Source organism: Serinus canaria, chromosome 2, assembly GCF_022539315.1.
Source record: "Serinus canaria isolate serCan28SL12 chromosome 2, serCan2020, whole genome shotgun sequence".
NCBI classification, from domain to species: Eukaryota; Metazoa; Chordata; class Aves; order Passeriformes; family Fringillidae; genus Serinus; species Serinus canaria.
Genome location: NC_066315.1, coordinates 651539 through 674273, shown reverse-complemented (window position 1 = coordinate 674273; position 22735 = coordinate 651539). Strand labels below are relative to the sequence as shown.

The 22735-nt window shown below is 52.1% G+C and overlaps 1 protein-coding gene across 1 annotated transcript in view; it reads left to right on the top strand.

Annotated features, from left to right (window-relative positions):
- The window catches only part of SMARCC1 (SWI/SNF related, matrix associated, actin dependent regulator of chromatin subfamily c member 1), a 67168-nt gene that overhangs the window by 29208 nt on the left and 15225 nt on the right, over positions 1-22735 (top strand). The window contains exons 19-25 of the mRNA XM_050970915.1: positions 1454-1513; positions 5534-5792; positions 7112-7273; positions 15739-15794; positions 17062-17176; positions 18132-18286; positions 22247-22381. Of these exons, the coding sequence (XP_050826872.1) occupies positions 1454-1513; positions 5534-5792; positions 7112-7273; positions 15739-15794; positions 17062-17176; positions 18132-18286; positions 22247-22381 (942 nt within the window). The remainder of the gene's footprint in view (positions 1-1453; positions 1514-5533; positions 5793-7111; positions 7274-15738; positions 15795-17061; positions 17177-18131; positions 18287-22246; positions 22382-22735) is intronic.

Sequence of the window (22735 nt, the reverse complement as noted above, 5' to 3'; positions counted from 1 at the left end):
GTCAGCCTCAGATGCCAAGCTCACTGTGTCCCTGCATGTCCTGCTGGAACAGCTCAGCATCAGCAAACCACCCAAGGATCTGGGACACAGAGAGCTTCCAGCAGGATCTCTGCCTCTCCTGGTTCCCAGGCTGACACGCAGGGACCCCAGTGCCCCCTGCTTGGGTGTCCTGGGGCCATTGCAGGGGGTGCTTGGCACTGTCATTGCAGATCATGAAACTTGGGAGGCATCATTGCAGGGGTATGTTGATTCCACAGCCTCCTGCTTTTCCCTGCTCCCTCTGTGTCCCTGGAGGTGCTGTGGGAATGCCAGGGTACCTGAGCACAGCCTCCAGTGGGAGCTGGGACTCTCCAGAGCTGGGCAGTGCCCCTCGTGGGTGGTATCAGGCTAATTCCATGCCATTGGCTCATTGTCCTCAGAGGTCACTGTTTAAACCTAAAAAATAACTATTTAAACACTATTTACCACTTCAGACCATCCTTTAAAAACCCCACAAACCCAAACCAGTTCTCGAGGTATTTTTATAAAGCTGGTTCCATCTCACATTTCATGGATTGACATTTTCACTTGTTAAGGGAGGTATAAATACTCTCCAAACTGATAAATCTGTTGCTGGTTCTGGGCTCTGGCTCTGTTTACAGGGGCTGTGAACTGGAGCAGGTTTGCTGGCAGATTGCCCTGTTTGGTTTCTGTGTGCTGGGGCTTTTGGCTGTGGAGAGCAGCAGTTGGGTGACTCACATTGATTAATGTTCTGTGTGGGTTAATGAGCTGTTTGAAATGCATCTGGAGATAACATTTATTATCCTAAATAGCCTCTTCCTCTCAGTCTAGCACGGAGCCATCCAGTGGAGCTGGTGTTCCTTGGGAGCAGGTCCTGAGCTGCTCTGTGCTGGGTCAGGGTGTCACAGGAGGGGAGCTCCACCATGAATTTGGGACTTTTATCCAATCTGAGCAGTTTACCAGGAGGTGCAGATTTGGGAGCAGCAGCCTTTGGAGCAGATGATCCTGCTGGAATTCCTCTGCCTTCTCACACAGCTCATCCCCCTGTACAGAGTTGTTATTTCTCTACTGAGTGACTGATGAACTTGGAGATAAATGAACTTATTTTGGACCAGCCCCCCATGCCCAGCCCACTCTGCCTCCAGCACTCCCAGGGGTTTATTATTCAGGAAACCCCTCTGCTGTGTGTGCAGGCACAGATCACTGGGAGAGGAGGGTGCAGATCCCTCTGCTTTAGCTCAGAAGGCGTGGTGGGAAGTGGGGGTGTGTAAACCCAGCTGTGCCTTCACTGAGGAGTAAATCATGGACCCCTGCATGGGGTGACAGCTGGAGGGGGGAGGTTTGAGTGGATCAAAACACAGCTTCTTCCCCTTTCCTCCTCAGTGTTTTCTCCCACAAGGTTTTGTGCTAGAAGTCCTGTGTTTCACCTTCTTTCCCCTCCTGTTTTTTGTAGAGTAAAGGTGCAAGTGCTGGCAGAGAATGGACAGAGCAGGAGACACTGCTGCTGTTGGAGGTGAGTTCATGAGGCCAAGCCAAAGGGGAGGAACCCAAGCCAGGAGGGGCAGGTCAGGCTTTAAAAATCCACATGTGCATTTTTCAGAGTTAGATGACAATTGCCATCATGCCTACAAGAGTGTTGCTACCAAACAGAGATGGCAGGAGCATCTCTGGGAGAGAAGGGCTGCCTGTGTCTCAGGTTTGCTTCTAACTTGGGCCTGCAAGCCAGAATGAAGCATTTAACAATTTTGGACAAGTCAATAGCAGGTTTTGCAGTGCAGAGAGGTGCTTTCATTCAGCAGGACTCGCTGACAGTGTGAAATAATGTCACTAATTCAAATAGTGGTAAATAATTCAGGTAAAGGTTTGCCTGGCCCTCAGATAAATACTTGGAAGTTTTGATTTCCAAGCTATGCCATAGCTCAGGGAAACAGCTCATTTTGGAAGCTGAAGTGGTTGAGAAACAGTTGAGGCTAGGAGAAGGGAAGTTCTTTGGTAGCTCCTTCATCCCATCTGTCTCCTCCTTGTTTTCCCTGTAGCTGCACTTGGGGTGTTCTTTGAGCTTTTTCTGGAAGTCTTCCAGAAAGAAATCCTGAGATGACTCCATGAGGTGCCTTGTGCTGCAGGCTGGTGTCCCCAGGTGGCTTCAAGGGGAGCTCTGGAGCACAGGGGATGGGTGGATCTCTGGAACTGCAGAGGGTTCTGGGCTCTCACATCAGGGCAGTTGTTTCTCTGCTTCAGCAGAACAACAATCTCAGTGGCCTGAAATAATTTAAAGTGCTGTCACTTCCTGCAAAGAAAATATCTTCTCCCCAGCTTTGCTTTCACAGGAGCATTTTCCTGATGTAGAGGCATGGCTGATTTCTTTCTTTTAAAGTAATTCAGAGTTCTGAGAATTCTAGTTTGGGGCTCTGTTTTTTGCTGGGCTTTATTTGCAGAGCTCAGAGCAAACTGCAATTGCCTGGTTGTTTCAGCTTTTTTGTCTTCCCATGTGTCAATAAACCCATTGAAAAGTTAATTTCCTGGGGAAAAGCCTGGAGGATGGACCTGTGTCAGTGCCAAATGAGCAGCTGTGATTCAGTCTTCACACATATGGAGTGTGGTCATCAAACAGCCAAAATCTCCCCTTTTTTCCTATTTATTTTAGGTTGATACTCACTGTTTAGCCAATACATTTCTATTGGCACATGGAGAAATTGTGCTTATAGGGTGTAAACAGCTGTTTTCCATGGCATTCTTGTAAGGAGAAACAAGGCTAATGCCTTGATAGGCTGACTTCTTTCCTTTTTTATTTATTTAAATATATTATTTAAATATTTATTATTAATAGTACTATTATTTAAAATTCATTGGTTTGTATGTTTTCAGCTTATGGTCCTGCACTGCACATTGTAGCCCAGTGAAATAATCCAGTGGCATATTCTGTGTTTAAAACAAACCAAAACCCCCCTAAATCTTGAGATTGCAATGCTGTTTAATGAGTTTAAATTAATAATGTTTTTGTTCCTCCTGTTTCATGGCCTTGCTCCATGAATAAATCAGTAAAGAGTATATCAGTTCAAGCATAAGTAATTCTGCTGTAACAAGCCAGCTCAGTCCAATTAAATCCTCAGGGTAGCTTTGGGCAAATAGATAGGCAGCGAAGTTCCAAATAATAAATCGTATCTGAAATATAATTATTGGCCTTCTGCCTGTTGACTGAAGAATTTGGGGGAGGAAGTAGAGTTTTCCTCCCCAAAGCAGCCTCCCTGCACAGCCCTGTCCGTGGCTCAGGCAGAGTTAAATGCATTTTCAGCTATTTTTAGGAAGGACATTTATTGCGAGCGAGGGTTTGTCTGGCAGGAAAACAACAGACGGGGAGGGAGGAGGAGCAGAAAGCAGAAATTTGGGGGTTGAGAAGCAGAGCTGATCTCGAGTTCCAGTGGGGTTAAAAATGGAGATGGGGACTGAGAGCGCAGAGATGAAATTAGGGAAAGGGGAATAAAGGCTGAGCAGAGAATACATATCTGCCTTGAGTGTGACCTGCTGAGCTGAGCAGTCTCTCCTCTGCTCAAAGCCTTGGAAGGTCCCAGGGGCAGGAGAAGGGCTCAGCAGGGCTTGGGGGTGGTGATTCCCTGCTGGGGAGCAGGCTGGCCAGTGCAGCTGTCCCAGCTCATTCCCCAGCCCAGGGCTCTCCCTGGAGCTCTCCCAGCCCCTGGTGCTGCTGCTCGGGGTCTTCAGCAGCTCCTGGTGTTCTCCCCACCAGCAGGGCATTCCCAGCTGACCCCACCTGCTGCTGGCAGGGAAGGAGCAGGGAGCCAGAGGCTTTCTGGAGACGTGCTGGGGGTTTTCCTCCTCCCACCCAAGTTAAGCAGTGAGACCTGGCTGGGAGAGAGGAACTTCAGCCAGCTTTAAGCTTAAATCACTCTGGGAAGTGCTGCCCACTGAGGCAGCTTGGGCATGTCCCTCCAGTTTGATCCATGCTGGATCTCTGATGCCTTTGGATTGAATTATCTGTCCTTGTAGCCAGTTTGCTTCCACGTCTTTGCAAACAGGAGCATTTTTTGCACACATTTTCCTGACCTCAGCTGACCCTCTGCAGCCACACCGTGCCCGAGGGCCCTGCACAGGTCAATACTTTGTCCTTGAGGAGTTCTCAGAGCTTCTGTTTTAACTGAACAAATACTAAACCAGAGCTGCTCTGAAGACAGCAGTGTGTTTGGAAGGGACCTCAGAGCTCATCCCACCCCTTTCCACCATCCCAGCTAGCTCCAAGCCCCCTCCAGCCTGGTCCTGGTGTTCCATAGAAGTTGGTGTGTTTTCTGGGCCCTTCCCAGGTGGAGGAACTCTGAGCACCAAGCTGGTGGCTCAGTTTGGATCTTCCCCTTGTCCCTGGGAAGTGCTGAAACCCCCAGCACAGGGACACTGTGTCCCTGTGTGCTCTGCTCTCCCACCTTGGGTGTGTTCTCCTCGGGACCTCTGGCAGATCCAGCTCTGAGAGTTCAGTCAGTCTGGAAGGTTGAGATTTCTGGGAGTTGTCAGCCTTGTGGGAGAGATTTACTTGGGAAAGCTCATTTTCACACTGAACATCTTCTGCCAGAAACTCAATGCCTTTTTTTGCCTTATCTGGGTGACTGCACCATGGATCCTCTCAGAAATGTAAAAGTTCATGGTTCAGGATATGTCAGTATTTATTTTATTCTGTCCAGATACTGCACTAAAACAATTTTCAAGGAAAAAAAGGCTTGTTAAGGAGTAATAATTTATTAGGCTGTGACTTGGAGCTTGTTACAGGATTAATGTGTTGGGTTTTCAGGAACTAGTGCAGGGCCTTCAGGAGCTCATTGCTGTTAAATTGCTTTAAGACTTTTCTTGAGGAAGTCTTTGAGATCGTCTACAGGTTCTTACTTTATCAGGTGCCTTATCTAGCCAGTAATGATTGTTTGCCCTGATTTAACAGAAATCACACTGTGCACATCTCCTGCAGAACTGCTCTCTCCTGGCTTCAGGGTGTGGGATAGATTTCCCTCTTTTCCCCTGGTCTATTGGTTTGATGCTTTTCCACTTCCATAGCATCTGGTGGATCTAAAGACTGATTTCACCATCACAGCCAGTCCACATTTAGAAATAAAAATAGAGAAATAGATCCTGTTCCTGCCCCAGAGAGCTTCAGAGAGGGAACAAGAGTCCTTGGGGGGAGTGCTGGGAATTAAAGGATTGTGAGACTTGGTGGAAAGGCAGATTTAGTTCTCTGTGGAAGCAAAATGGGGAAACACCTACTGTGCAGATATTAGTAAATCCCAAGGCTTCTGACAATTCTTTCTGATGCAGTAACAGCATCCACTCCTGTGATGATCCCTGTGGCTTCAACGTCACTGGTACCTCAGGGAAATTCTCACATTTCTTACGCAGATAACGTTGATGCCAGAAAAGCCCCATTTTCAGTAGTTGTCTGGTCCCCATTTACTGCTCCATCACACAATAACCAGTATGGATAATCCTCCTGCCCACAGCAGCCTTGCTTTCCCCGAGCAGCCGCCGCTTTTGCCTTTTGCAGGCCCTGGAGATGTACAAGGACGACTGGAACAAGGTGTCGGAGCACGTGGGCAGCCGCACGCAGGACGAGTGCATCCTGCACTTCCTGCGCCTGCCCATCGAGGATCCCTACCTGGAGAACTCGGACGCCTCCCTGGGACCCCTGGCCTACCAGCCCGTGCCCTTCAGCCAGTCGGGCAACCCCGTCATGAGCACCGTGGCCTTCCTGGCCTCCGTGGTGGATCCGCGCGTGGCCTCGGCCGCCGCCAAGGCTGCCCTCGGTACGGCACAGCCCCTCGTCCCCCGTGCCCCTCGTCCCCGTGCCCCTCGTCCCCCGTGCCCCTCGTCCCCGTGCCCCCCGTCCCCCGTGCCCCTCGTCCCCGTGCCCCTCGTCCCTCACCCCGTGTCCTCCCTCACCCCGTGTCCCCGGCCCTGTGTGTGCCTGCCCCTCCAGCCATGGGGATGCAGACTCCTCAGTGAGCAGTAAGACACAGGAGCTGGGGGTACAGTTATGTAGGAGAAGCTCTGCTCTCCCCAGGTTTGTGTTCTGCTTCCCCGAAATCCCATCTGCAGCCAGGGTGCCCTGCTCAGGCACAGCTGGGGTGTCCTGGCCAGCTCTGGGCTCCCCAGCCCAAGGAGCTGCAGGAGAGGGTCCAGCAGGGGCCACAGGGATGTTCAGGGCTCTGGGGCATCTCTGGTGAGCAGGGACTGCAGGAGCTGGGCCTGCTCAGCCTGGAGGAGGGAGGGCTCCCAGGGATCCCATCAATGCACACAAATCTCCCAGCTGTGTGCCAGGAGAAGGTGCCAGACTCTGCTCAGGGACAGCACAAGGAGCAGTGGCCACAAACCAAAGCCCAGCAGCTCCAGCCCAGCACAGGAACAGCCTCTGTCCATGGAGGGGCAGAGCCCTGGAGCAGCTGCCCAGGGGGGCTGGAGTCTCCTCTCTGGAGACATCCCAAACCCACCTGGCACAGCCCAGGGGACCCTGCCCTGGGTGACATCCAGCCCCTCCCAGCCCAGGCACGCTGTGTGAAGTTGGAGTGGCTCCAGAAGGCCACTGAGTGCCCAAGAATGGCTGGTCTTGCCTTCTGCCCTCACTGCTCCCAATATATTTGCACCTGGTGCTTGCTGTTGCTCTGAGCACTGTCACCAGTGCAGCTCTGGGTAAATTCAGTGTGGATCTTGCAGTTTTCCTGTTTAACCTGTGTGAAATTATTTGCCAGAGATCCTAGAATTCCCAGACTGGACTGAGTTGGAAGGGGTCTTGAAGGGACCTCCTGTTCCACCTCCTGCAATGGGCAGGGACATCTTTTACTAGAAGGTTCAAGTCTTCAGTGGACATTGGGTGTGTCCACTTGATAAAATAGTTCCTTTCAATTCTTTCCTTGTTTTTCCACATAAAACACAATTTCATGTAATTGGGAAGAGACTCTTTTCTACCACACCTGAAATACAGAATCAACCACCTTGTGTGCCAGGATCTCAGCTGTTTGAGAATTCCCTTTGTCCCAGGCTTTACCTGCCCACCAGTCAGAGAAAATGTGACTTAATTTGCTGCAGAAGCCCCAGAAGGGCTCATGTTGTGTGTCCTGTCCCCCAGAGGAGTTCTCCCGGGTCAGAGAGGAGGTGCCCCTGGAGCTGGTGGAGGCCCACGTGAAGAAGGTGCAGGAAGCAGCTCGAGCCTCAGGGAAGGTGGATCCCACCTACGGGCTGGAGAGCAGCTGCATCGCTGGCACCGGCCCCGAGGAGCCCGAGAAGATGGGTGAGTGCTGCATCCCCTGGGGCATTTCCTCTGAGTCCTGAGAAACCCCACATTCTCCTCCAAATCCTCCTCCTCCAGGAGATGGAAGTTGTGGGGAGGGAGAAGGGGATGGGTCGTTGTGCTCTCTGCAGGATTGACTCAGACACTGAACTAAGGAATTTAGGGATACCTTGAGTTGTAGGAGTTTGTTCTGCTCTCTGTGTGGAAGTGCTGTTACTTGGGATGCACAGAGGGGGCTGACCAAAAATACCAGAGCAGGATATTCCATTGGTTGGGTGTTGGAGAACTCAAGACAAAATGATAGTCATGAAGATTTTGCACAGAAAGTTGTGCAAGACCTTCAGTCTAAAGTGACTAAATTTATTATTAATTCTGCTAAAGTAATGCAATTAATTTGTATTATTAACGCAAATCTGTTGTCTCCTTATGATGTTGTGCATTTAGCTACAGTTTTGTTTGTGCCTTTGGGGGGGTTAAAGCAAACTGAGAGGTTTGGGCAGTGGGCTTTAGGGTGGATCTGGTCCTCTGAGTGTGTTGCTCACTGTGGAGGCAGCAGCAGAGGCATTTCTGATGGAGTGCTGGAGTGGCACATGATAACCCAGTCCTGCCTCTGGTTGGGCTGGAATTCTGCTGGGCTTTACCTGTGTGTGTTAACAAGCTCTGGTTTAATTTCTGTGGTGTTCAGCAAATATTCTGCTATTAAGTCTCTTCTCTGAAACCCTGCCTGGTGCAGATTGGTTCCTGATTGCTCTGGAGTGTCAAAGCAGCTCCCTGGGAAGTGAAGCTGCGTGTGCCCCTCTCTGTTGGCCCTGGTGGCTCTCCCCAGCAGGAGGAGCAGACACTCCCCAGGGCTTTCTCATGCTTTACTCTCCTCATTTGGTTACAGATCCACAATCTTGTCAGTGCTACTTTCTCTCAGCCCTGTTGGCTCCTGCTTTGTTCAGCCTCTCACAAATGATTTCAGTGACTTCAGTGACTGGACATGAAAAGGCACGTCTGGCTCTGGGGAAGCTGAGCAGGATGTGATGGAGCTTGACTGGGAGGCTGGGTTTGGGATGTGCTCCTGCCCTGCAGAGCTGCCCTGCTGTCACCCTGTGCAGGGACACGAGCAAGGTGCCACATTGTGGGCTGGCATCACGAGGGGCTGTGCTTGGTGCTCTTCACTTATCAACTGCTGCCCACAGAGGGCTGCTATTTATAGCTCTAGATGTCCATTGCAAAACTACCCAGAAAATTAGATTGCAGAATGCCACTTAAATCACCAAGATAGTTTTTAATTAGGAAAGAAGCAAACAAACCGCTCAGCCCTTCTGTCACACATCTCAGTTCTGCACTCAGTGCGACAGACTTGCCATGAGGCAGCTCGGTGCTTTGGGATGGTGGGCATTGTGTGCTGGAAGGGGAAGAGAAACATCTGGAACATCTGCTGCTCCTGTTCCTCAGAGCTGACAGCAGGCACTGAAGCTCTGCTGGAAGGACAAGCTTTGGGTTTATTTGCAAGTCAGCTATAAACCAAATCTCTGCCTTACTCCATCTGGGGCTGAGTTTAATTTCAGAGTTGGTTTAAAATAAGGTCAGCTTAAGTTAAATTTTTCTTCCAGTCTTTGTTCCCCTTTCCCATATCCTCCCAGTGCAGGGGTCACTGTGGTTTGTTAAGGACTTCACAGGATCATTTCAGTTGGAAGAGCCCTCCAAGGTCACAGAGTCCAAGCTGTGCCCAATGCCCACCTTGTCCCCAGCCCAGAGCACTGAGTGCCACCCCCAGCCCTTCCTGGGACACCTCCAGGGATGGGCACTCCAAACCTCCCTGGGCAGCCCTGCCAGTATTTAACAATCCTTTCCATGAAGGAATTCCTGCTGTTGTCCACCCTGAGCCCCCCTGGCCCATCCTGAGGCTGTTCCCCCTGTCCTGATCATGTCCCCTGTAACACATTTGCTGCTTGGACTTGTCCCCGTTGCCAGGCTGCAGGTTGGCCCTTTCTGGCCCTTTCTCTGGGGAATTTGGCCCAGGCTGGCAGGGGGATGTGAGGTGCCTGTCAGGGGCTCTCAGGGCAGGTCCCAGGCAGGCAGCTCTGGGTGAGCAGTGAGGGGAGCTGGGCCTGGCCCCACGGCGTTAATGCGATTTGTGCTGGGCTCTGACTAATGGAATAAATTAGGGCAGGAGCAGATGGTTCTCCCTGGGGGAGCTGCTCAGCCCGAGTGAACTGGGTCACTCAGCAGTCTGTGGTGCCTCCCACCCCCCAGAGCTGGGCACAGGGACCCCCAGTGTCCGTGGCAGAGGTTGTGCCATGGGCTGTGGCTGTGCTCGGACCTGGGGGATTGTACTGCAGGGCTGCAAACACCTGCTGGGGCTCCAGATGGGAAGGAAAGCCCACTGGCTGGTTTATTGGCATGGAATCGAAGGATGTTGGGCTGGAAGGGTCCTCAAGGATCATCAGTGCCACCCTTGCCATGGGCTGGGACACCTCCCACTGTCCCAGGTGAGCCCTGTCCAGCCTGGCCTTGGGCACTGCCAGGGATCCAGGGCTGGGAAAACTGTTCCAGTCCCTCCCCACCCTCCCAGGGAACAATTCCTTCCCAATATCCAGTCTAACCCTGCTCTCTTTCTCTTCAAAGCCATTCCCTGTGTCTTGTCCATCCATTCTGTAATGGAACCACAGAATGCTGTTTTTATATTTAAATGCAACTATGGAGAAATAAAAGTATCTGTCTAAGGTTCCATGCTAGAATTAAAGTTCATTAGTTGTTATATTTCAAAAGGAAAATTATATCAGAGCTCCATAATAATTTTAAAACTTTTAATATCAGTGAATTATAGTCAATATGGAATGTGAAAAGGGAAAATGACTGGAACAGATTGGAGGAGCTTAAGTTAATACCCAAGAATCTCCTCTTCTAAGTCTTCATTGTTAGGTTTTCTAAGAGCTGGTGATAATTCCTTTTAAGTTGATAAAGTGAGGCTTCAGTGGAGGTACGAGGGGACTGGAGTGGTTCAGATGCTGTGGTGAGTGTGGTGGGCTCTGTCTCCTGCCTTCATAGAGTCAGAGAAAGGTTTGGGCTGGAAGGACCCTAAAGCCCATCCAGTGCCACTCCTGCCTTGGCAGGGACACCTCCCACTGTCCCAGGGTGCTCCAAGCCCTGTCCAGCCTGGCCTGGGACACTGCCAGGGATCCAGGGGCAGCCCCAGCTGCTCTGGACAAGCTGCTCTAAGGTTTAAAACAGTTGCCCACAATAAATACCAGGAGCTTTCTGAATCCTGCCCCAGTGCAGGCTGTGGAAGAACTGACTGGAGCTGCTCTGCAGCTGTGCCAGTGACAGTGGCACGAGAGGGGCAGAGGGGGACCCAGCCCTTGGGGCACAGGGGGACCCAGCCCTTGGGCACAGGGGGACCCAGCCCTTGGGGCACAGGGGAACCCAGCCCCCTTGGGGCAGAGGGGGACCCAGCCCTTGGGGCAGAGGGGGACCCAGCCCCCTTGGGAGCAGAGCGGTGACCAGCCCCTTGGGGCAGAGGGGGGACCAAGCCCTTGGGGCAGAGGGGGACCCCGCTTGGGGCAGAGGGGGCCCCAGCCCCCTTGGGCACAGGGGGACCCCGGCCCTGGGGACATGGGGATCCAGCCCTTGGGGCAGAGGGGGACCAGCCTTTGGGGCACAGGGGGCATCCAGCCCTGGGGGCACAGGGGGACCCAGCCCTTGGGGCACAGGGGGATCCAGCCCTTGGGGCAGAGGGGGACCCAGCCCTTGGGGCACAGGGGGACCCAGCCCTTGGGGCACAGGGGGACCCAGCCCTTGTGGCACAGGGGGACCCAGCCCTTGGGGCAGAGGGGGGGACCCGGCTGGGCCGCAGGGGGGGGACCCAGCCCTTGGGGACAGCGGGGACCCAGCCCCTGGGGCACAGGGGGATCCAGCCTTGGGGCCACAGGGGGGACCCAGGGCCCCCCCCTTTTTTTGGGGGCAAAGGGGGGACCCAGCCCTTGGGGCACAGGGGGACCCGGCCCTTGGGGCAGAGGGGGGGATCCAGCCCCCTTGGGGCACAGGGGGACCCAGCCCTTGCGACTGGGATTAAGCTCCAGAGAAGGGGAATGTCCAGCACACCTGTGGTGTTTAATGATTTCTAGGAAGTCTTTGTTCCTGTCTTTCCAAGGTGGCCAAGGACACTGATTTCTCAAGGCAGCCTCTGCAGGGGCTGTGTTGGAGGTACCTGAGCATTTCAGGTCTTACTCCAGCAGATATTTCCCCTGACACCATCCTGGGGGCCTCAGGCTGCAGCTGCTCTGTGCCCCTGAGTGAGGGGCTTTGATTTCCTGCATCCCATCCCCAGTAAATGCTGCCAGGGGAGAGTTAAATTCACCATTTTGGGCACGGGTTTGATTCATTCCCAAACACACAACATTCTAGAAAACCACACACAGAGAGGGCACATACACCCAGTTATTTTGGTCATGTTTGGCAGGGAGATTTCTCTGTCTGCTGCTCTCCAGGGTGAGAGCTCTGAGGTGATGGAAGCATTCCTAAACCAGTGGATTCAGAGTGCCAATAATAATAATAATAATAATAATAATAATAATAATAATAATAATAATAATAATAATAATAGGTATTTGTATTGATATTGTTATTTAATAATAATTAATAATATAATAACAATATAGTTTTGAGTGTGTCCTGGTGCCTGAGTCTGCACCCCAGGGGTTGAGCCCATCACTCCTCTCCTGCTGAATTCTGTGGCTCACACAGGAGCTGCTGTGGCTTTTCCAGCTCCCCCAGCAGCATTCCCAGCTCCCCAGGCTTGCCCTGGAGCCCCCCTGTTGCTGAGCCCCCAGGCTGTGTGAGGCAGGAGCAGAGGCAGCCCTGAGTTATGGTGGGAGATGTAAATGATGGTTTAGATAACAGCTTCATTATCATACCCAGGGCCGGGATGTTTCCACAGCTATCGAGGATTTCCTCTCAATTAAGTATTCATGTCCCAGCCTGGCTGTGACAGGCTGTGTGCTGCCTCAGTGAGAACAGAGGAGTCTGGGCTGTCTGGAGGGCATCTTAAACTGTTTGCTGAGCTGGAGCTCCGGCAGGTGACCCCACTGCTGTTTGCAGAGCTTTGTTTGCTCCTCTCACTACAGCAGAGGTTCTGGATCTGCTGCTCCTGCATCTCTTTGGTAACACAGGGAGTTCTTAGCAGGGAGATGTTTCACAGGTTTCCTTGTTGACCTAAAGTCCATTTGAGTTCTCTGTGAAGTCACTGGCTTGGGCAGAACTCAGCCCTGAGTTCTTCATGTGTTAGTAAAAAGGGCTCAGTTTTCTTAGAGATAATGTGAAAAACAATAAAATTCCATAGAAACAGAACACCTGCTGGTTCAGGTGAAAGAGGGGCTTGGAGGGATGATGATTCCTCATCTCCCAGTGGATTTTCCCTCTTGAGAGGTGTCCTGGGTGGCTCACACATCTGCCTCTTCCTGACCTAAGAAATGTCCTTTCATTCAGGGAACAGGGACAGGAGGAGAGGGAGCAGCCTCAGGATGTGCCAGGGGGGCTCAGGGTGGGCATCAGCAGGAATTTCTCCTTGGAAAGGTTGTTAAATATTGGCAGGGGCTGTCCAGAGAGGTTTGGAGTGCCCATTCCTGGAGGTGTCCCAAGAAGGGCTGGGGGTGGCACTGGGTGCTCCAGGCTGGGGACAAGGTGGGCATTGGCACAGGGTGGACTCCATGGTCTCAGAGGTGAATTCCAGCTGTAATGATTCTGGGATTCTGTGATCCCTGATTCCCACATCCTGCTGAACAGACTTCAAGAGCATCTTTGGTGAAAGGGATTTCAGGAGCTCTCTCCTTAAAGTCAAGGCTTCCCCTTTGTCCCAGGCTGATCAGGTCCTCTGGGGTGTATTTTCAGTAGGCTCATTAGCTCACACAGCAAATCAGTGCAGTTGTGGTTGTGGCTGTGCCAGGGCCAGAGGCAGTTCTCTCATGGCTGTGCAGAAGGTCAGGCGTGTTGTGGCCTTTGTGTCATCCTTTCATTGTGGAATTAGGGAGTAAGTTTTACCAGACTCTGCTGTTTTGAGGAATTCTTCATGGAGAGGCTGTTCAATGTTAGAAGGGGCTGCCCAGGGAGGTGCTGGAGTCCTGAGGTGCCCCAGGATGTGGCACTCAGTGCTCTGGGCTGGGGACAAGGTGGGGATCAGGCACAGCTTGGACTCCATGGTCCTGGAGGGCTTTCCCAGCCTTAATGACCCTGGATCCTTTGAGCAGCCTGTGGTTCAGAACCAAACCTGCTTCCACCCAGGCAAACTCATTTCCCCCAGACTAACAATGGATAACTGAAGCTGTTGTCCCTTGTCCCGTGGTGTCCCACCCCTGGGACCTGGTGGCCCTGGGAGCTGCAGCCACCACGCTGTCACTGTGTGTCAGGGCTCTGCAGCTGATGCAGGAAAACACTTTTCAAAACCCATTGACCACAACCTGTCTGAAGCTGTCAGCCTCATTTTAGCCTCACATGTGCTGCTGCAGCCAGGGCAGGGGAGCTGGGTCAAATCAGGGTGTTGGAATCATCTTGGTGTCACATGTCCCTTCCTTCCCAGGTGTCCCTGGGCATGGGAGGGAGCACCTGGGTTTGGGTGGTGTCCATCAGTGTGTCCTGACACCCAGGAGGATCTGAGAGCACTTGGAGATGCTCTGTGTGCTTTGCCTTGAGAAGAGTGGCTGGAAGCAGTTTGTCTGTCTGGGATGTGCTGTTTGTTTGGAGATCCTCCCTGCCAGGAGGGGACAGCCTGACAGGGGGGCTGGGCTCTGCTCCCAGGGAACAGGGACAGGAGGAGAGGGATCAGCCTCAGCCTGGGCCAGGGCAGGGACACCAGCAGCAATTTCCCCATGGAAAGGGGGCTCAGGCCTTGGCAGGGGCTGCCCAGGGAGGTTTGGAGTGCCCATCCCTGCAGGTGTCCCAGGAATGACTGGATGTGGCACTCAGGGCTCTGGGCTGGGGACAGGGTGGGCTCGATGGTCTGGGAGGGCTTTTCCAGCCTCAGGGATTTGGGATCCTGGGAATTTCTCCACAGCAGCAGCAGCATCAGTCCCTCAGCAGCTCCCATGGTGCACGGAAGGCTCTCCTGGCCAGAGCAGCTGTGGCTGTCCCTGGATCCCTGAAGTGTCCCAGGATGGGTTGGAGGGGCTTGGAGCACCCCAGCACAGTGGAAAGTGTCCCTGCCATGGCAGGGTGGCAATGGGATGATCTCAATGATCCTCCCCACCCAAAAATGTAAATTTAGGCATTTCTATGCAGTATTTTTTTGGTTTGAGTTCCACCAACCTGGGCACACTCAGAATGTTCTGCACTTTGTCTCCCTTTCTTTGTCTCAAAGGATTGAATCCAGCTTTCTTGGTAAACCCTTCCCTTTCCTGGAGGAATGACACTTTCCAGCCCAGTCTGGAACTCTGCTTCTAGGCTTGAAAGAGCTGTCTGACAAAATCTAATCGAGATTTTGCCTGTGACATTATTGGGTCACTAAATCCTAACTCTGAGATAAAACCTGTGAGGGAGAACGTCCCCAGTCTCCCTAAATTGAATTATGGTGGCAGATAGTTCAGATAAGGGGGTTTATCATCTTAAAATAGGCCAAGAGGAAAACTATTACCCTTCAGTCAGACATTTTAGCTGGTTTTTCTTTTGTGTGGAAGGGACCTGTGTAAAGATTTCTCTTCAGAGCTGTTGCTGTTCAAGAAGAACACTTTGTACCTTGTTTTTCCTCAGTGTAGCACACAGGAATTAGCAGGAAAATGAGGATTACTGAAAATGAGCCCCCAGCACCAGCTGATGTCTTCAGAAGCTTAGAGATGGATCAGGGCTTGTCACCAGCAGTTCTGCATCACCCCAGTCCAGGATCTAAATAAGCTCCTTTAATGCCTCTGTACAAATTGTGAAATCCTTGGCCAGGACCATGAGCTTGTGCTTCCTCTCGTCTCTCCTTGCAGAGCTGTGGATGAATTAGGATTTCTTGAACTTCTGACCAATCCCACAAAATATTCTAGATTCCAGAACATTATCCAGACACCTCCGTGGTGTTTCCATGGCTGGTTGTTATCCCCTGCTCTCCAGAACCAGCTGTCATTACAGGAACATTTTAAATCAGTGTTTTATAAAGCAATAAATGGATTTCCAAGGGCTGTGTCCTGAGCACAGGATGCACTCCCAGCTCTTCCAGCACTCCTGCTCTGGAACAGAGACTCCTTAACCATCATCTTTGTTATTGCTTCTTCTGTCCTCATGTTGGTCTCACTTCAACACCAGTTGGGCTCTGTGTGCTCTGGTTTAGGGCTGGGGGCATGGAAGTGCCCCAGGGCAGGGTGGGGGCAGCCTGGGCTGTGGCAGTTCAGTGCTGGCCCTTTCCTGGAGCCACTGGTGGAGAACAGCAGGTTTGGTTAGCCCAGAAGAGAGAGGGGCTGTGGGGGCAGTTCCAAAACCCTAAACCCTCCCTGTTTGTTTCTCAGATGGAGCTGAGGAAGAGAAGATGGAAACTGAGGCAGAGGGGCAGCCAGCAGAGAAGGTGAGTTTGGGTCTGCTGGCGGGAGGCTCCTGCCCCTGAAACCCTGAATCCAGGAGTTTTGGGGTGCCTGTGACACAGGTGACAGCTGTGACAGTTTGTGTCCCCACAGGGACAGTTCCTGCCTGCACAGAGCTCCAGCTCAGTGCTGGAGTGAGGCAGCAGGGAGGTGTTCTGGAAGGGAATGGGAGCAGGGATGCTGTGGCAGCTGGGGTTGGAGCTGCACCAGGGGGGCACCCTGGCCTGGGGGGCTCTGGGCTGGCACTGCAGGGCAGCTCCTGGGCCAGGGCCAGCTCCTGCTGCCAGCAGGGCTCTCAGCACACGCTGCCTTTGGAGCACTCAGCTGTTTCACAGCCACTGGGGCCTCCAGCTGAGCTGCTCAAGGAGAATCCTCCCCAGAGGGCCCTTGGGCATGGATGTGTTTGTGGTGCTGGGGGTGATCCACCCTGCCCTCAAAGATCACCTCTTTAGGCACTAATTATCATTTTCCTTCAACCTGTTGGTAATGAGCACAAGAACACATTTGTGGCTTTTTCATAACCTGTGTCCACAGACAGGTACCTCAAACTGCAGTGGGTGTTTCAGACATGAGCTGGGATTAAACCAGCAATTCCAGGATACCAGTTTAGTTACTGCTAAATTACTCTAATATTTAAATTATTACTAGTTTATTTGTTTATGTACTAATATAATTATATTTAATATGTATTTTAATAAAATTAATATTTTAATTATAGATGTAAATTTAATTTTGAATGTTTTGTTTATTTATTATTTAATTCCTGCTACATTCCTGATAAATAAATGGAAATAGCTTTTCTGGAGTCTGCAGCAACAGGAGGTATTTCTTGTTGCCTCCTTTGGCAGATGAGGAGTTCAGACTAACCTGGGGCTGATCAGTGCAGCCTTGGGGTCATTTCCCACTCTGCTTCCAGGTAGTTCTTCTGCCTCCCTGATCCACAGGGACATTTGGGAACAGATAAATGGGGAAGACTCACTCAGGGCTTGGAAATCTGGATATTCCCAGACATCCCATGATTCTGTGGTCTTAGTTCAGGAGTTTTTGTACCCACAGAGTAACCCAGCTTGGCCTGGTCACAGGACTTGCTCTTTTATTCACATTTTGGGTTTGTCTGTCAGTTTTGGCTGGAGCAGCAGCCGCCCTCTAAAATGTTCCCCTTGCACTGTGTGAGGAATTCGCTGGAAGCCATGCCCAGAGTTGGCAGTGGGTGCCATGTCCCCCTGCCATGTCCCCCTGCCATGCCCTCAGGTGGAGAGCAAAGCCGAGAGCGAGCCCGAGGAGGGGGAGAAGGTTCCGGAAGGGGAGAGCGAGCGGAACGCGGACAAGGAGCCCGAGAGCGACGGGGCTGCAGAGCCCAAGGCAGGTGAGGAGAGCTGCCCCTGCCCACCCCTCCCCAGAGGCCTTGGCAGGCCCCAGCCCAGCTGGGAACGTTCCCCTGGCTCCTGGCGCTGCTCTGTGCTCACAGAGGCTCCAGCTGAGCCTCCCTGCAGAGCTCGGGCTCCACATCCCTGCCTGAGCTTCCCAGCCCTGGGCATGGGGGAGCAGCTGCAGCCCCCAGTGCCTGTGGGGCATGGGAATGGGGGGATTTGCCCAAATTCCACAGCATTTGATCATTTGGGATTCAAGGAGGTGGAACTGCTGGAGGTGTTAAAGGTGGGAAGGGGCTGGGAGCAGCCTGGGACAGTGGGAGGTGTCCCTGCCCATGGCAGGGGTGGCACTGGATGGGCTTTGAATTCCCTTCCAACCCAACCATTCTGGGATTCTCTGCTCATTTCTCCTCTTGGAAGTCAATATTTCAGCTCAGTTTCCCAGGGAAGTGATGCAGAGCCTGGATTTTGACAGGCTGAGGGGTAACAACATCTACATAAAACCTTATTCTTTTTGTCATTTCCCCTGTGCCTCATGAAATCATGGAATGGTTTGGGTTGGAAGGGACCTCAAAGCCCATCCAGTGCCATCCCTGCCATGGCAGGGACACCTCCCACTGTCCCAGGCTGCTCCAAGCCCTGTCCAGCCTGGCCTGGGACACTGCCAGGGATGGGAATGCACATGTTGCTGTTTTCCTGCCATCCAAGAGTCAGGATTTTAGCAGCATGGACAATCAGGAGTGCCTGGGTTTGATGGAGTTGATTTGGAAATGGTGAGGGGGAGCTGGTGCTGAATTGAGAGGATGGGAATGAAAAGCATTTAAAGTTCCCCATTTGTTGGATCAGATCCTCTCAAACTGGGGCTCCCCTGGCAGCGTTTGGATGGGGAGCAGTGCTGGAACTGGGGATGAGTTAATTAGTGCCTGACTAATTAGTGTGGTGCCCTTGCAGAGGAAAAGGAGGCAGAGGAGAACAAGGAGAACGTTGATGGCAGCAAGGACAAAGAAGCTGAGGCTGGGAAGAAGAAAGTGGAGCACGAGATCTCGGAAGGAAACGTGGCCACAGCTGCAGCTGCTGCCTTGGCCTCTGCTGCCACCAAAGCCAAGGTTGGTGCTGTGCCAGCAGCCTGGGCCTGCCTGCCAGGGACAGCAGAGCTGGGCCTGGAGTGCCCCTGGCTCCCAGAGCTGGAGCTCACCCTCTGATCCCTGATAGCCCACGGGGGCACAAGTGCTGCCTTCATTTCTCCTGCCTGAGCCCCTGGGGGAGATAATGAACAGTGTTAATTAAGCAGTTCCCTGGGTGATTATGAAGTGGGTGAACATCCCTAGGGAATAGCCCCAAAGTGTGTGTGGCTTCTTGGCAAGGCTGTTGGCTGCTGGGGGGCACAGACCCTCTGATGGGCTCTCCTGCTGCCCCTGGGCTCTGGCTGGGGCAGGCACAGAGGGATGTTGAGTGCTGGCACTGCACCTCTCAGACACCTCAATGACCCTGTGTTGTGTTACAGGCACGTTGGTGTCCCCTTGAATCCTGTTTGTGTGTGGTCTCTAATGAGCTGTGTTGAATCAGCTTTTCTTTACCCTGTAATTACTAATTGCACGTTGTCTTGCCTTTCCTTTTGCAGGAGCCACACTGCTTTCATTGCCTTTAGAGTATCTTTCTCAAATCTGTTTTCTCTTTACAAATTTCTCTGGATTCAAGTTTTAATTTGGGTGTTTTAATCGCTCTTGGATTCAGTACCATATTGCACCTGCTTTGTAAAACCAAGAGCAAGGCTTGGCTGTTTATTCCTGATGGATTTCCATGCATTGAGTGAGATGTTGTGTGTTCTGTTAACTTTTCCACTCTGATCTTTGACACTTGAGCTTCAGACTTTTTCCCCAGCTGCATTCCCCAGGGTGAGGCTGGTGGGTGATGTCCTGTGCAGTCCCTCCCTCTGCAGCCAGGAGATGGAGGATGGTTTAGTTCTTACCTTTCAATCCAGGCTCTACAATCCCACAGGGCAGACAGCTCCCTGTCCATTAAATCCCAAACTGCAGCAAAGCTGAGGTTCAGCATTTTGGTGAAGTGCAGAGCCCAGAGTGGCTCCCTTGTGCATCACCTGGAGTCTGTGGGTGTCCCTCAGCTCATCAGACTCACAGATACCCTCACCAAGTTGGACAGACCTGTGTCTGTGTGAGGAGACATGGGATTTCATCTGGGTCTGATGCAAGGCCACTTGCTCCAAGTGAAGGTGAGCTGCTGCTCCCTTCCCCTGGAGATGAGGAGTTGGAGGGAGCAGGAGCCTGGCTGGTGGCACTTTTCATTATGGCACTAATAATGTTCTGGAAGAGCTTCAGCTTTCCATTACAGGCAATAATCTATGGTAATTAGGAGGCTGACACTTCAGAGCAGAATTCAGGTTCAGCAGGGATTTCTCTTCCCACTCCCTCAAAAAGCCAGACAATATTAGAGCTTTGGGTGGTCTGTGTCTCAGGGAGTAATTAAACTCTTCATCATCAACTCTAGGCCTGGTCATGTGAAAAGCTCTTTTCCTTAGGATTTCCTATCAGAGCAATATTGCAGCTGGATTCTGAGTGAAGATGGGGGCTAAAGACAAGGGATTGAAAGGGGGGTTGGTTTGTTTGGGGTTTTTTCCCTGGTTGTTGGTTTTTTGGGGTTTTTTTGTTGTTGTTGTTTGGTTGGTTTGGGGTTTTTTTTGTTTGTTTGTTTGTTTTTTGTTGTTTTTTGTTTGTTTGTTTGGGGGTTTTGTTTTGTTTTGTTTTTGTGGGTTTTTTGGGGGTTTTTTGGATTTTTTTTTTGTTTTGTTTTTTTTCTTTTGGGATCAGTGGCTTCCAGAAGTTGAGTTGTGCTGTTTGAGGAAAGGTGAAGATGAATGTTCAGGGTGAGACTCTGCATCTCCCACAGACCAACAGCTGAAATGTGTTCTCACAGGTTCTGGTTTCTGAACAAACAGCATTAGAATTTCAGTACCTTCTGCTCCCTTTCCCCTCAGTGGACACCCAGTGTGAGCTGGTTTTTCCTTCCTGTGCAGAAGAATCCCTGATGGCTCCTGCTCTGCTCCAGCTGGGACTGAGCTGCAGAGCTGCTGCTCTTGGTCCATCTCTTCCCCTTCCCAGAGCTGTTCTGGTCCCAGTTTCACCTCCTGCCAAACACTGATCTCGTGGCCTCCCCAAATTCCTTTGGAGGTGCCTGGGACTGAAGAGACCATTCCTGATCCCAGTGGGGCTCCAGGAGAGCTGGAGAGGGGCTGGGGACAAGGGGTGGAGGGACAGGACCCAGGGAATGGCCCCCACTGCCAGAGGGCAGGGATGGATGGGATGTGGGGAATTGGGAATTGTTCCTGGCAGGGTGGGCAGGCCCTGGCACAGGGTGCCCAGAGCAGCTGGGGCTGCCCCTGGATCCCTGGCAGTGCCCAAGGCCAGGCTGGACAGGGCTGGGAGCAGCCTGGGGCAGTGGGAGGTGTCCCTGCCATGGCAGGGGTGGCACTGGGTGGATTTAAGGTCCCTCCCAACCCAAACCATTCATGCATTCCATGATTCTTTGTTACAGAACCATTTAGGCTGGAAAAGCCCTTTAGGATCACTTGCTCATTTATGGCTCCAGGCTGGTGCAGGGATGGGTTTAGCAGACATTTCAGATGACCCCACTGAATTTGTGTTCCTGATTTTCCTCAGCTGCAGCTGTAGGGATTTGTCCTTTGCCCATGGAAAGCCCTGGGTAGTGCCAGGCTGAGCCCCTTTGAGTCTGTCTAGGAAAAACTTCAGGGATAATTTCCTTTCCAAGGTGTATTTGATACCTGTCCTTCACCTAATCATGTGCTTTGATCAGATGTTCATCCCATTTCATTATTAAAATTGCACATGTGAAACAGAGTGAAATGTTTGGTGGAAGACTCTGTGTCCCCAGGTGATTCCCTCACTCTGAATTTTCACACAAACAAGTTTGTTTTACTGAGCAGTGTTATTTAACATGAGATTTCCTGTTCTGTCAGCTTTGTTTCATTATTTTGTGTGCAGCACTTTGGTCAGGTTTGGAACAGCTGCTGGAATTTCTCAGGGATGTGTTGGATGAGCTTGGGGTCACTCTGGTTCTCCCAGACCTGATTTGAAATTCACTGTAGAGAGTCAGGAGTGCATTTGCTCACATTTCCTGAGCCCTCCCTGGCTGCTGCTGGCTCAGGGAGGTGAACACTGTCAGTGGCACGCTGTCCCAGGGCTTTGAGAAGTTCAGATTCTGTCCAGGGTCCCAGGAGGTTTCTAATGCTGCTCCCCCAGCTGGGTGTTTGTCCCAGGCTGGGCCCAGCTCCCTCAGCAGGGTCTGTTTGCAGCTGGAGCTGGATGTGCTGCAGCTTCTCCTTGTTTGCTGCTCCCTGAGCCCTCACCTTTCCCTGTGACCCATCTGTGAGCACAGAGCCCCCCAGGCTGCACTCTCAGGGTGTTCTCCTGCTGAGCCCAGGGTTTTACAGAGGCAGGGAGAGGCATCATGACCACACTTGTCACACTCCGAGGGTGTGAAACACTTCCATGGCTGCCTCATGGATCAGATATAGACACACAGATCTCTGCTGTTATTTATGTGTGGATATAAATGGCATGAAGCTAATCCTTATAAAAATCAATTTGCCTTCTGCTTGAGAAGAATCTATTTTAATGGCAAAGGCATGGCAGTGCCATCTCCCTGGTTTGGGGTCATTCTGGGTCACAGCTCCTCTGTGTGTCCTGCTGGGAGCTTTTTGGGTGACCCTCAGCTGACTCCCCTGCACAGCCCCTTCCTTCTCCCTCATTTCATTCCCTCTGGAAGGGCTCCCTGTGCCCAGGGCTGGGGAAGCTCTGAGGCAGAGCTGGATTGCTCTGAGCATCCTCCACACCTCTTGGATGAAACCTTCACACCTGTTTACTTGATTAAACCTTAGGAATCTTCCAAGGGCCTCTGGTTCCCAGCACAGGATTTATAATTCCCTGTTTCCTGCCAGAAGTGGAGCAGGATGGCTGAAGCTGGCTGATTGCCTCCCTCCCAGCCCCTTCCTGTCCCAGTGTCACAGAACACCCCCTGTGTTTCATCCCCAGCACCTGGCAGCTGTGGAGGAGAGGAAGATCAAGTCCCTGGTGGCCCTTCTGGTGGAGACTCAGATGAAGAAGCTGGAGATAAAACTTCGCCACTTTGAGGAGCTGGAAACCATCATGGACCGGGAGAAAGAGGCAGTAAGTGCAATTTGGGGTTCAACCTCCCTGCAAAGCTCTGTGTGCCTGCATCTGGAGAAGCAGCAGCTCCTCCCCTCTCCTCTGTGTGCTGCTCCTTAGCTGGAGCCCATCATTCCCTCCCCCAGTGCCACCTGAGCCCTGGCCTGCTCCCTGCAGTGTTTCTCTGTTCCAGGAGCAGCTCACTGGGGTATCCTGGATTTGCTTCCTCTTCCTTGCTCTGAGCAGGAGTGTGGAGCTGAGCTTCCCGTGGCCCTTTCCCATGGACTGTGCCTGACCTCAGAGCAGCTTTGCCCTGCCAGGAGTGGAAGGGGTGGAGGGAACCAGCCCTGTGTGCCTTCCCCCTGACCCAGGGGG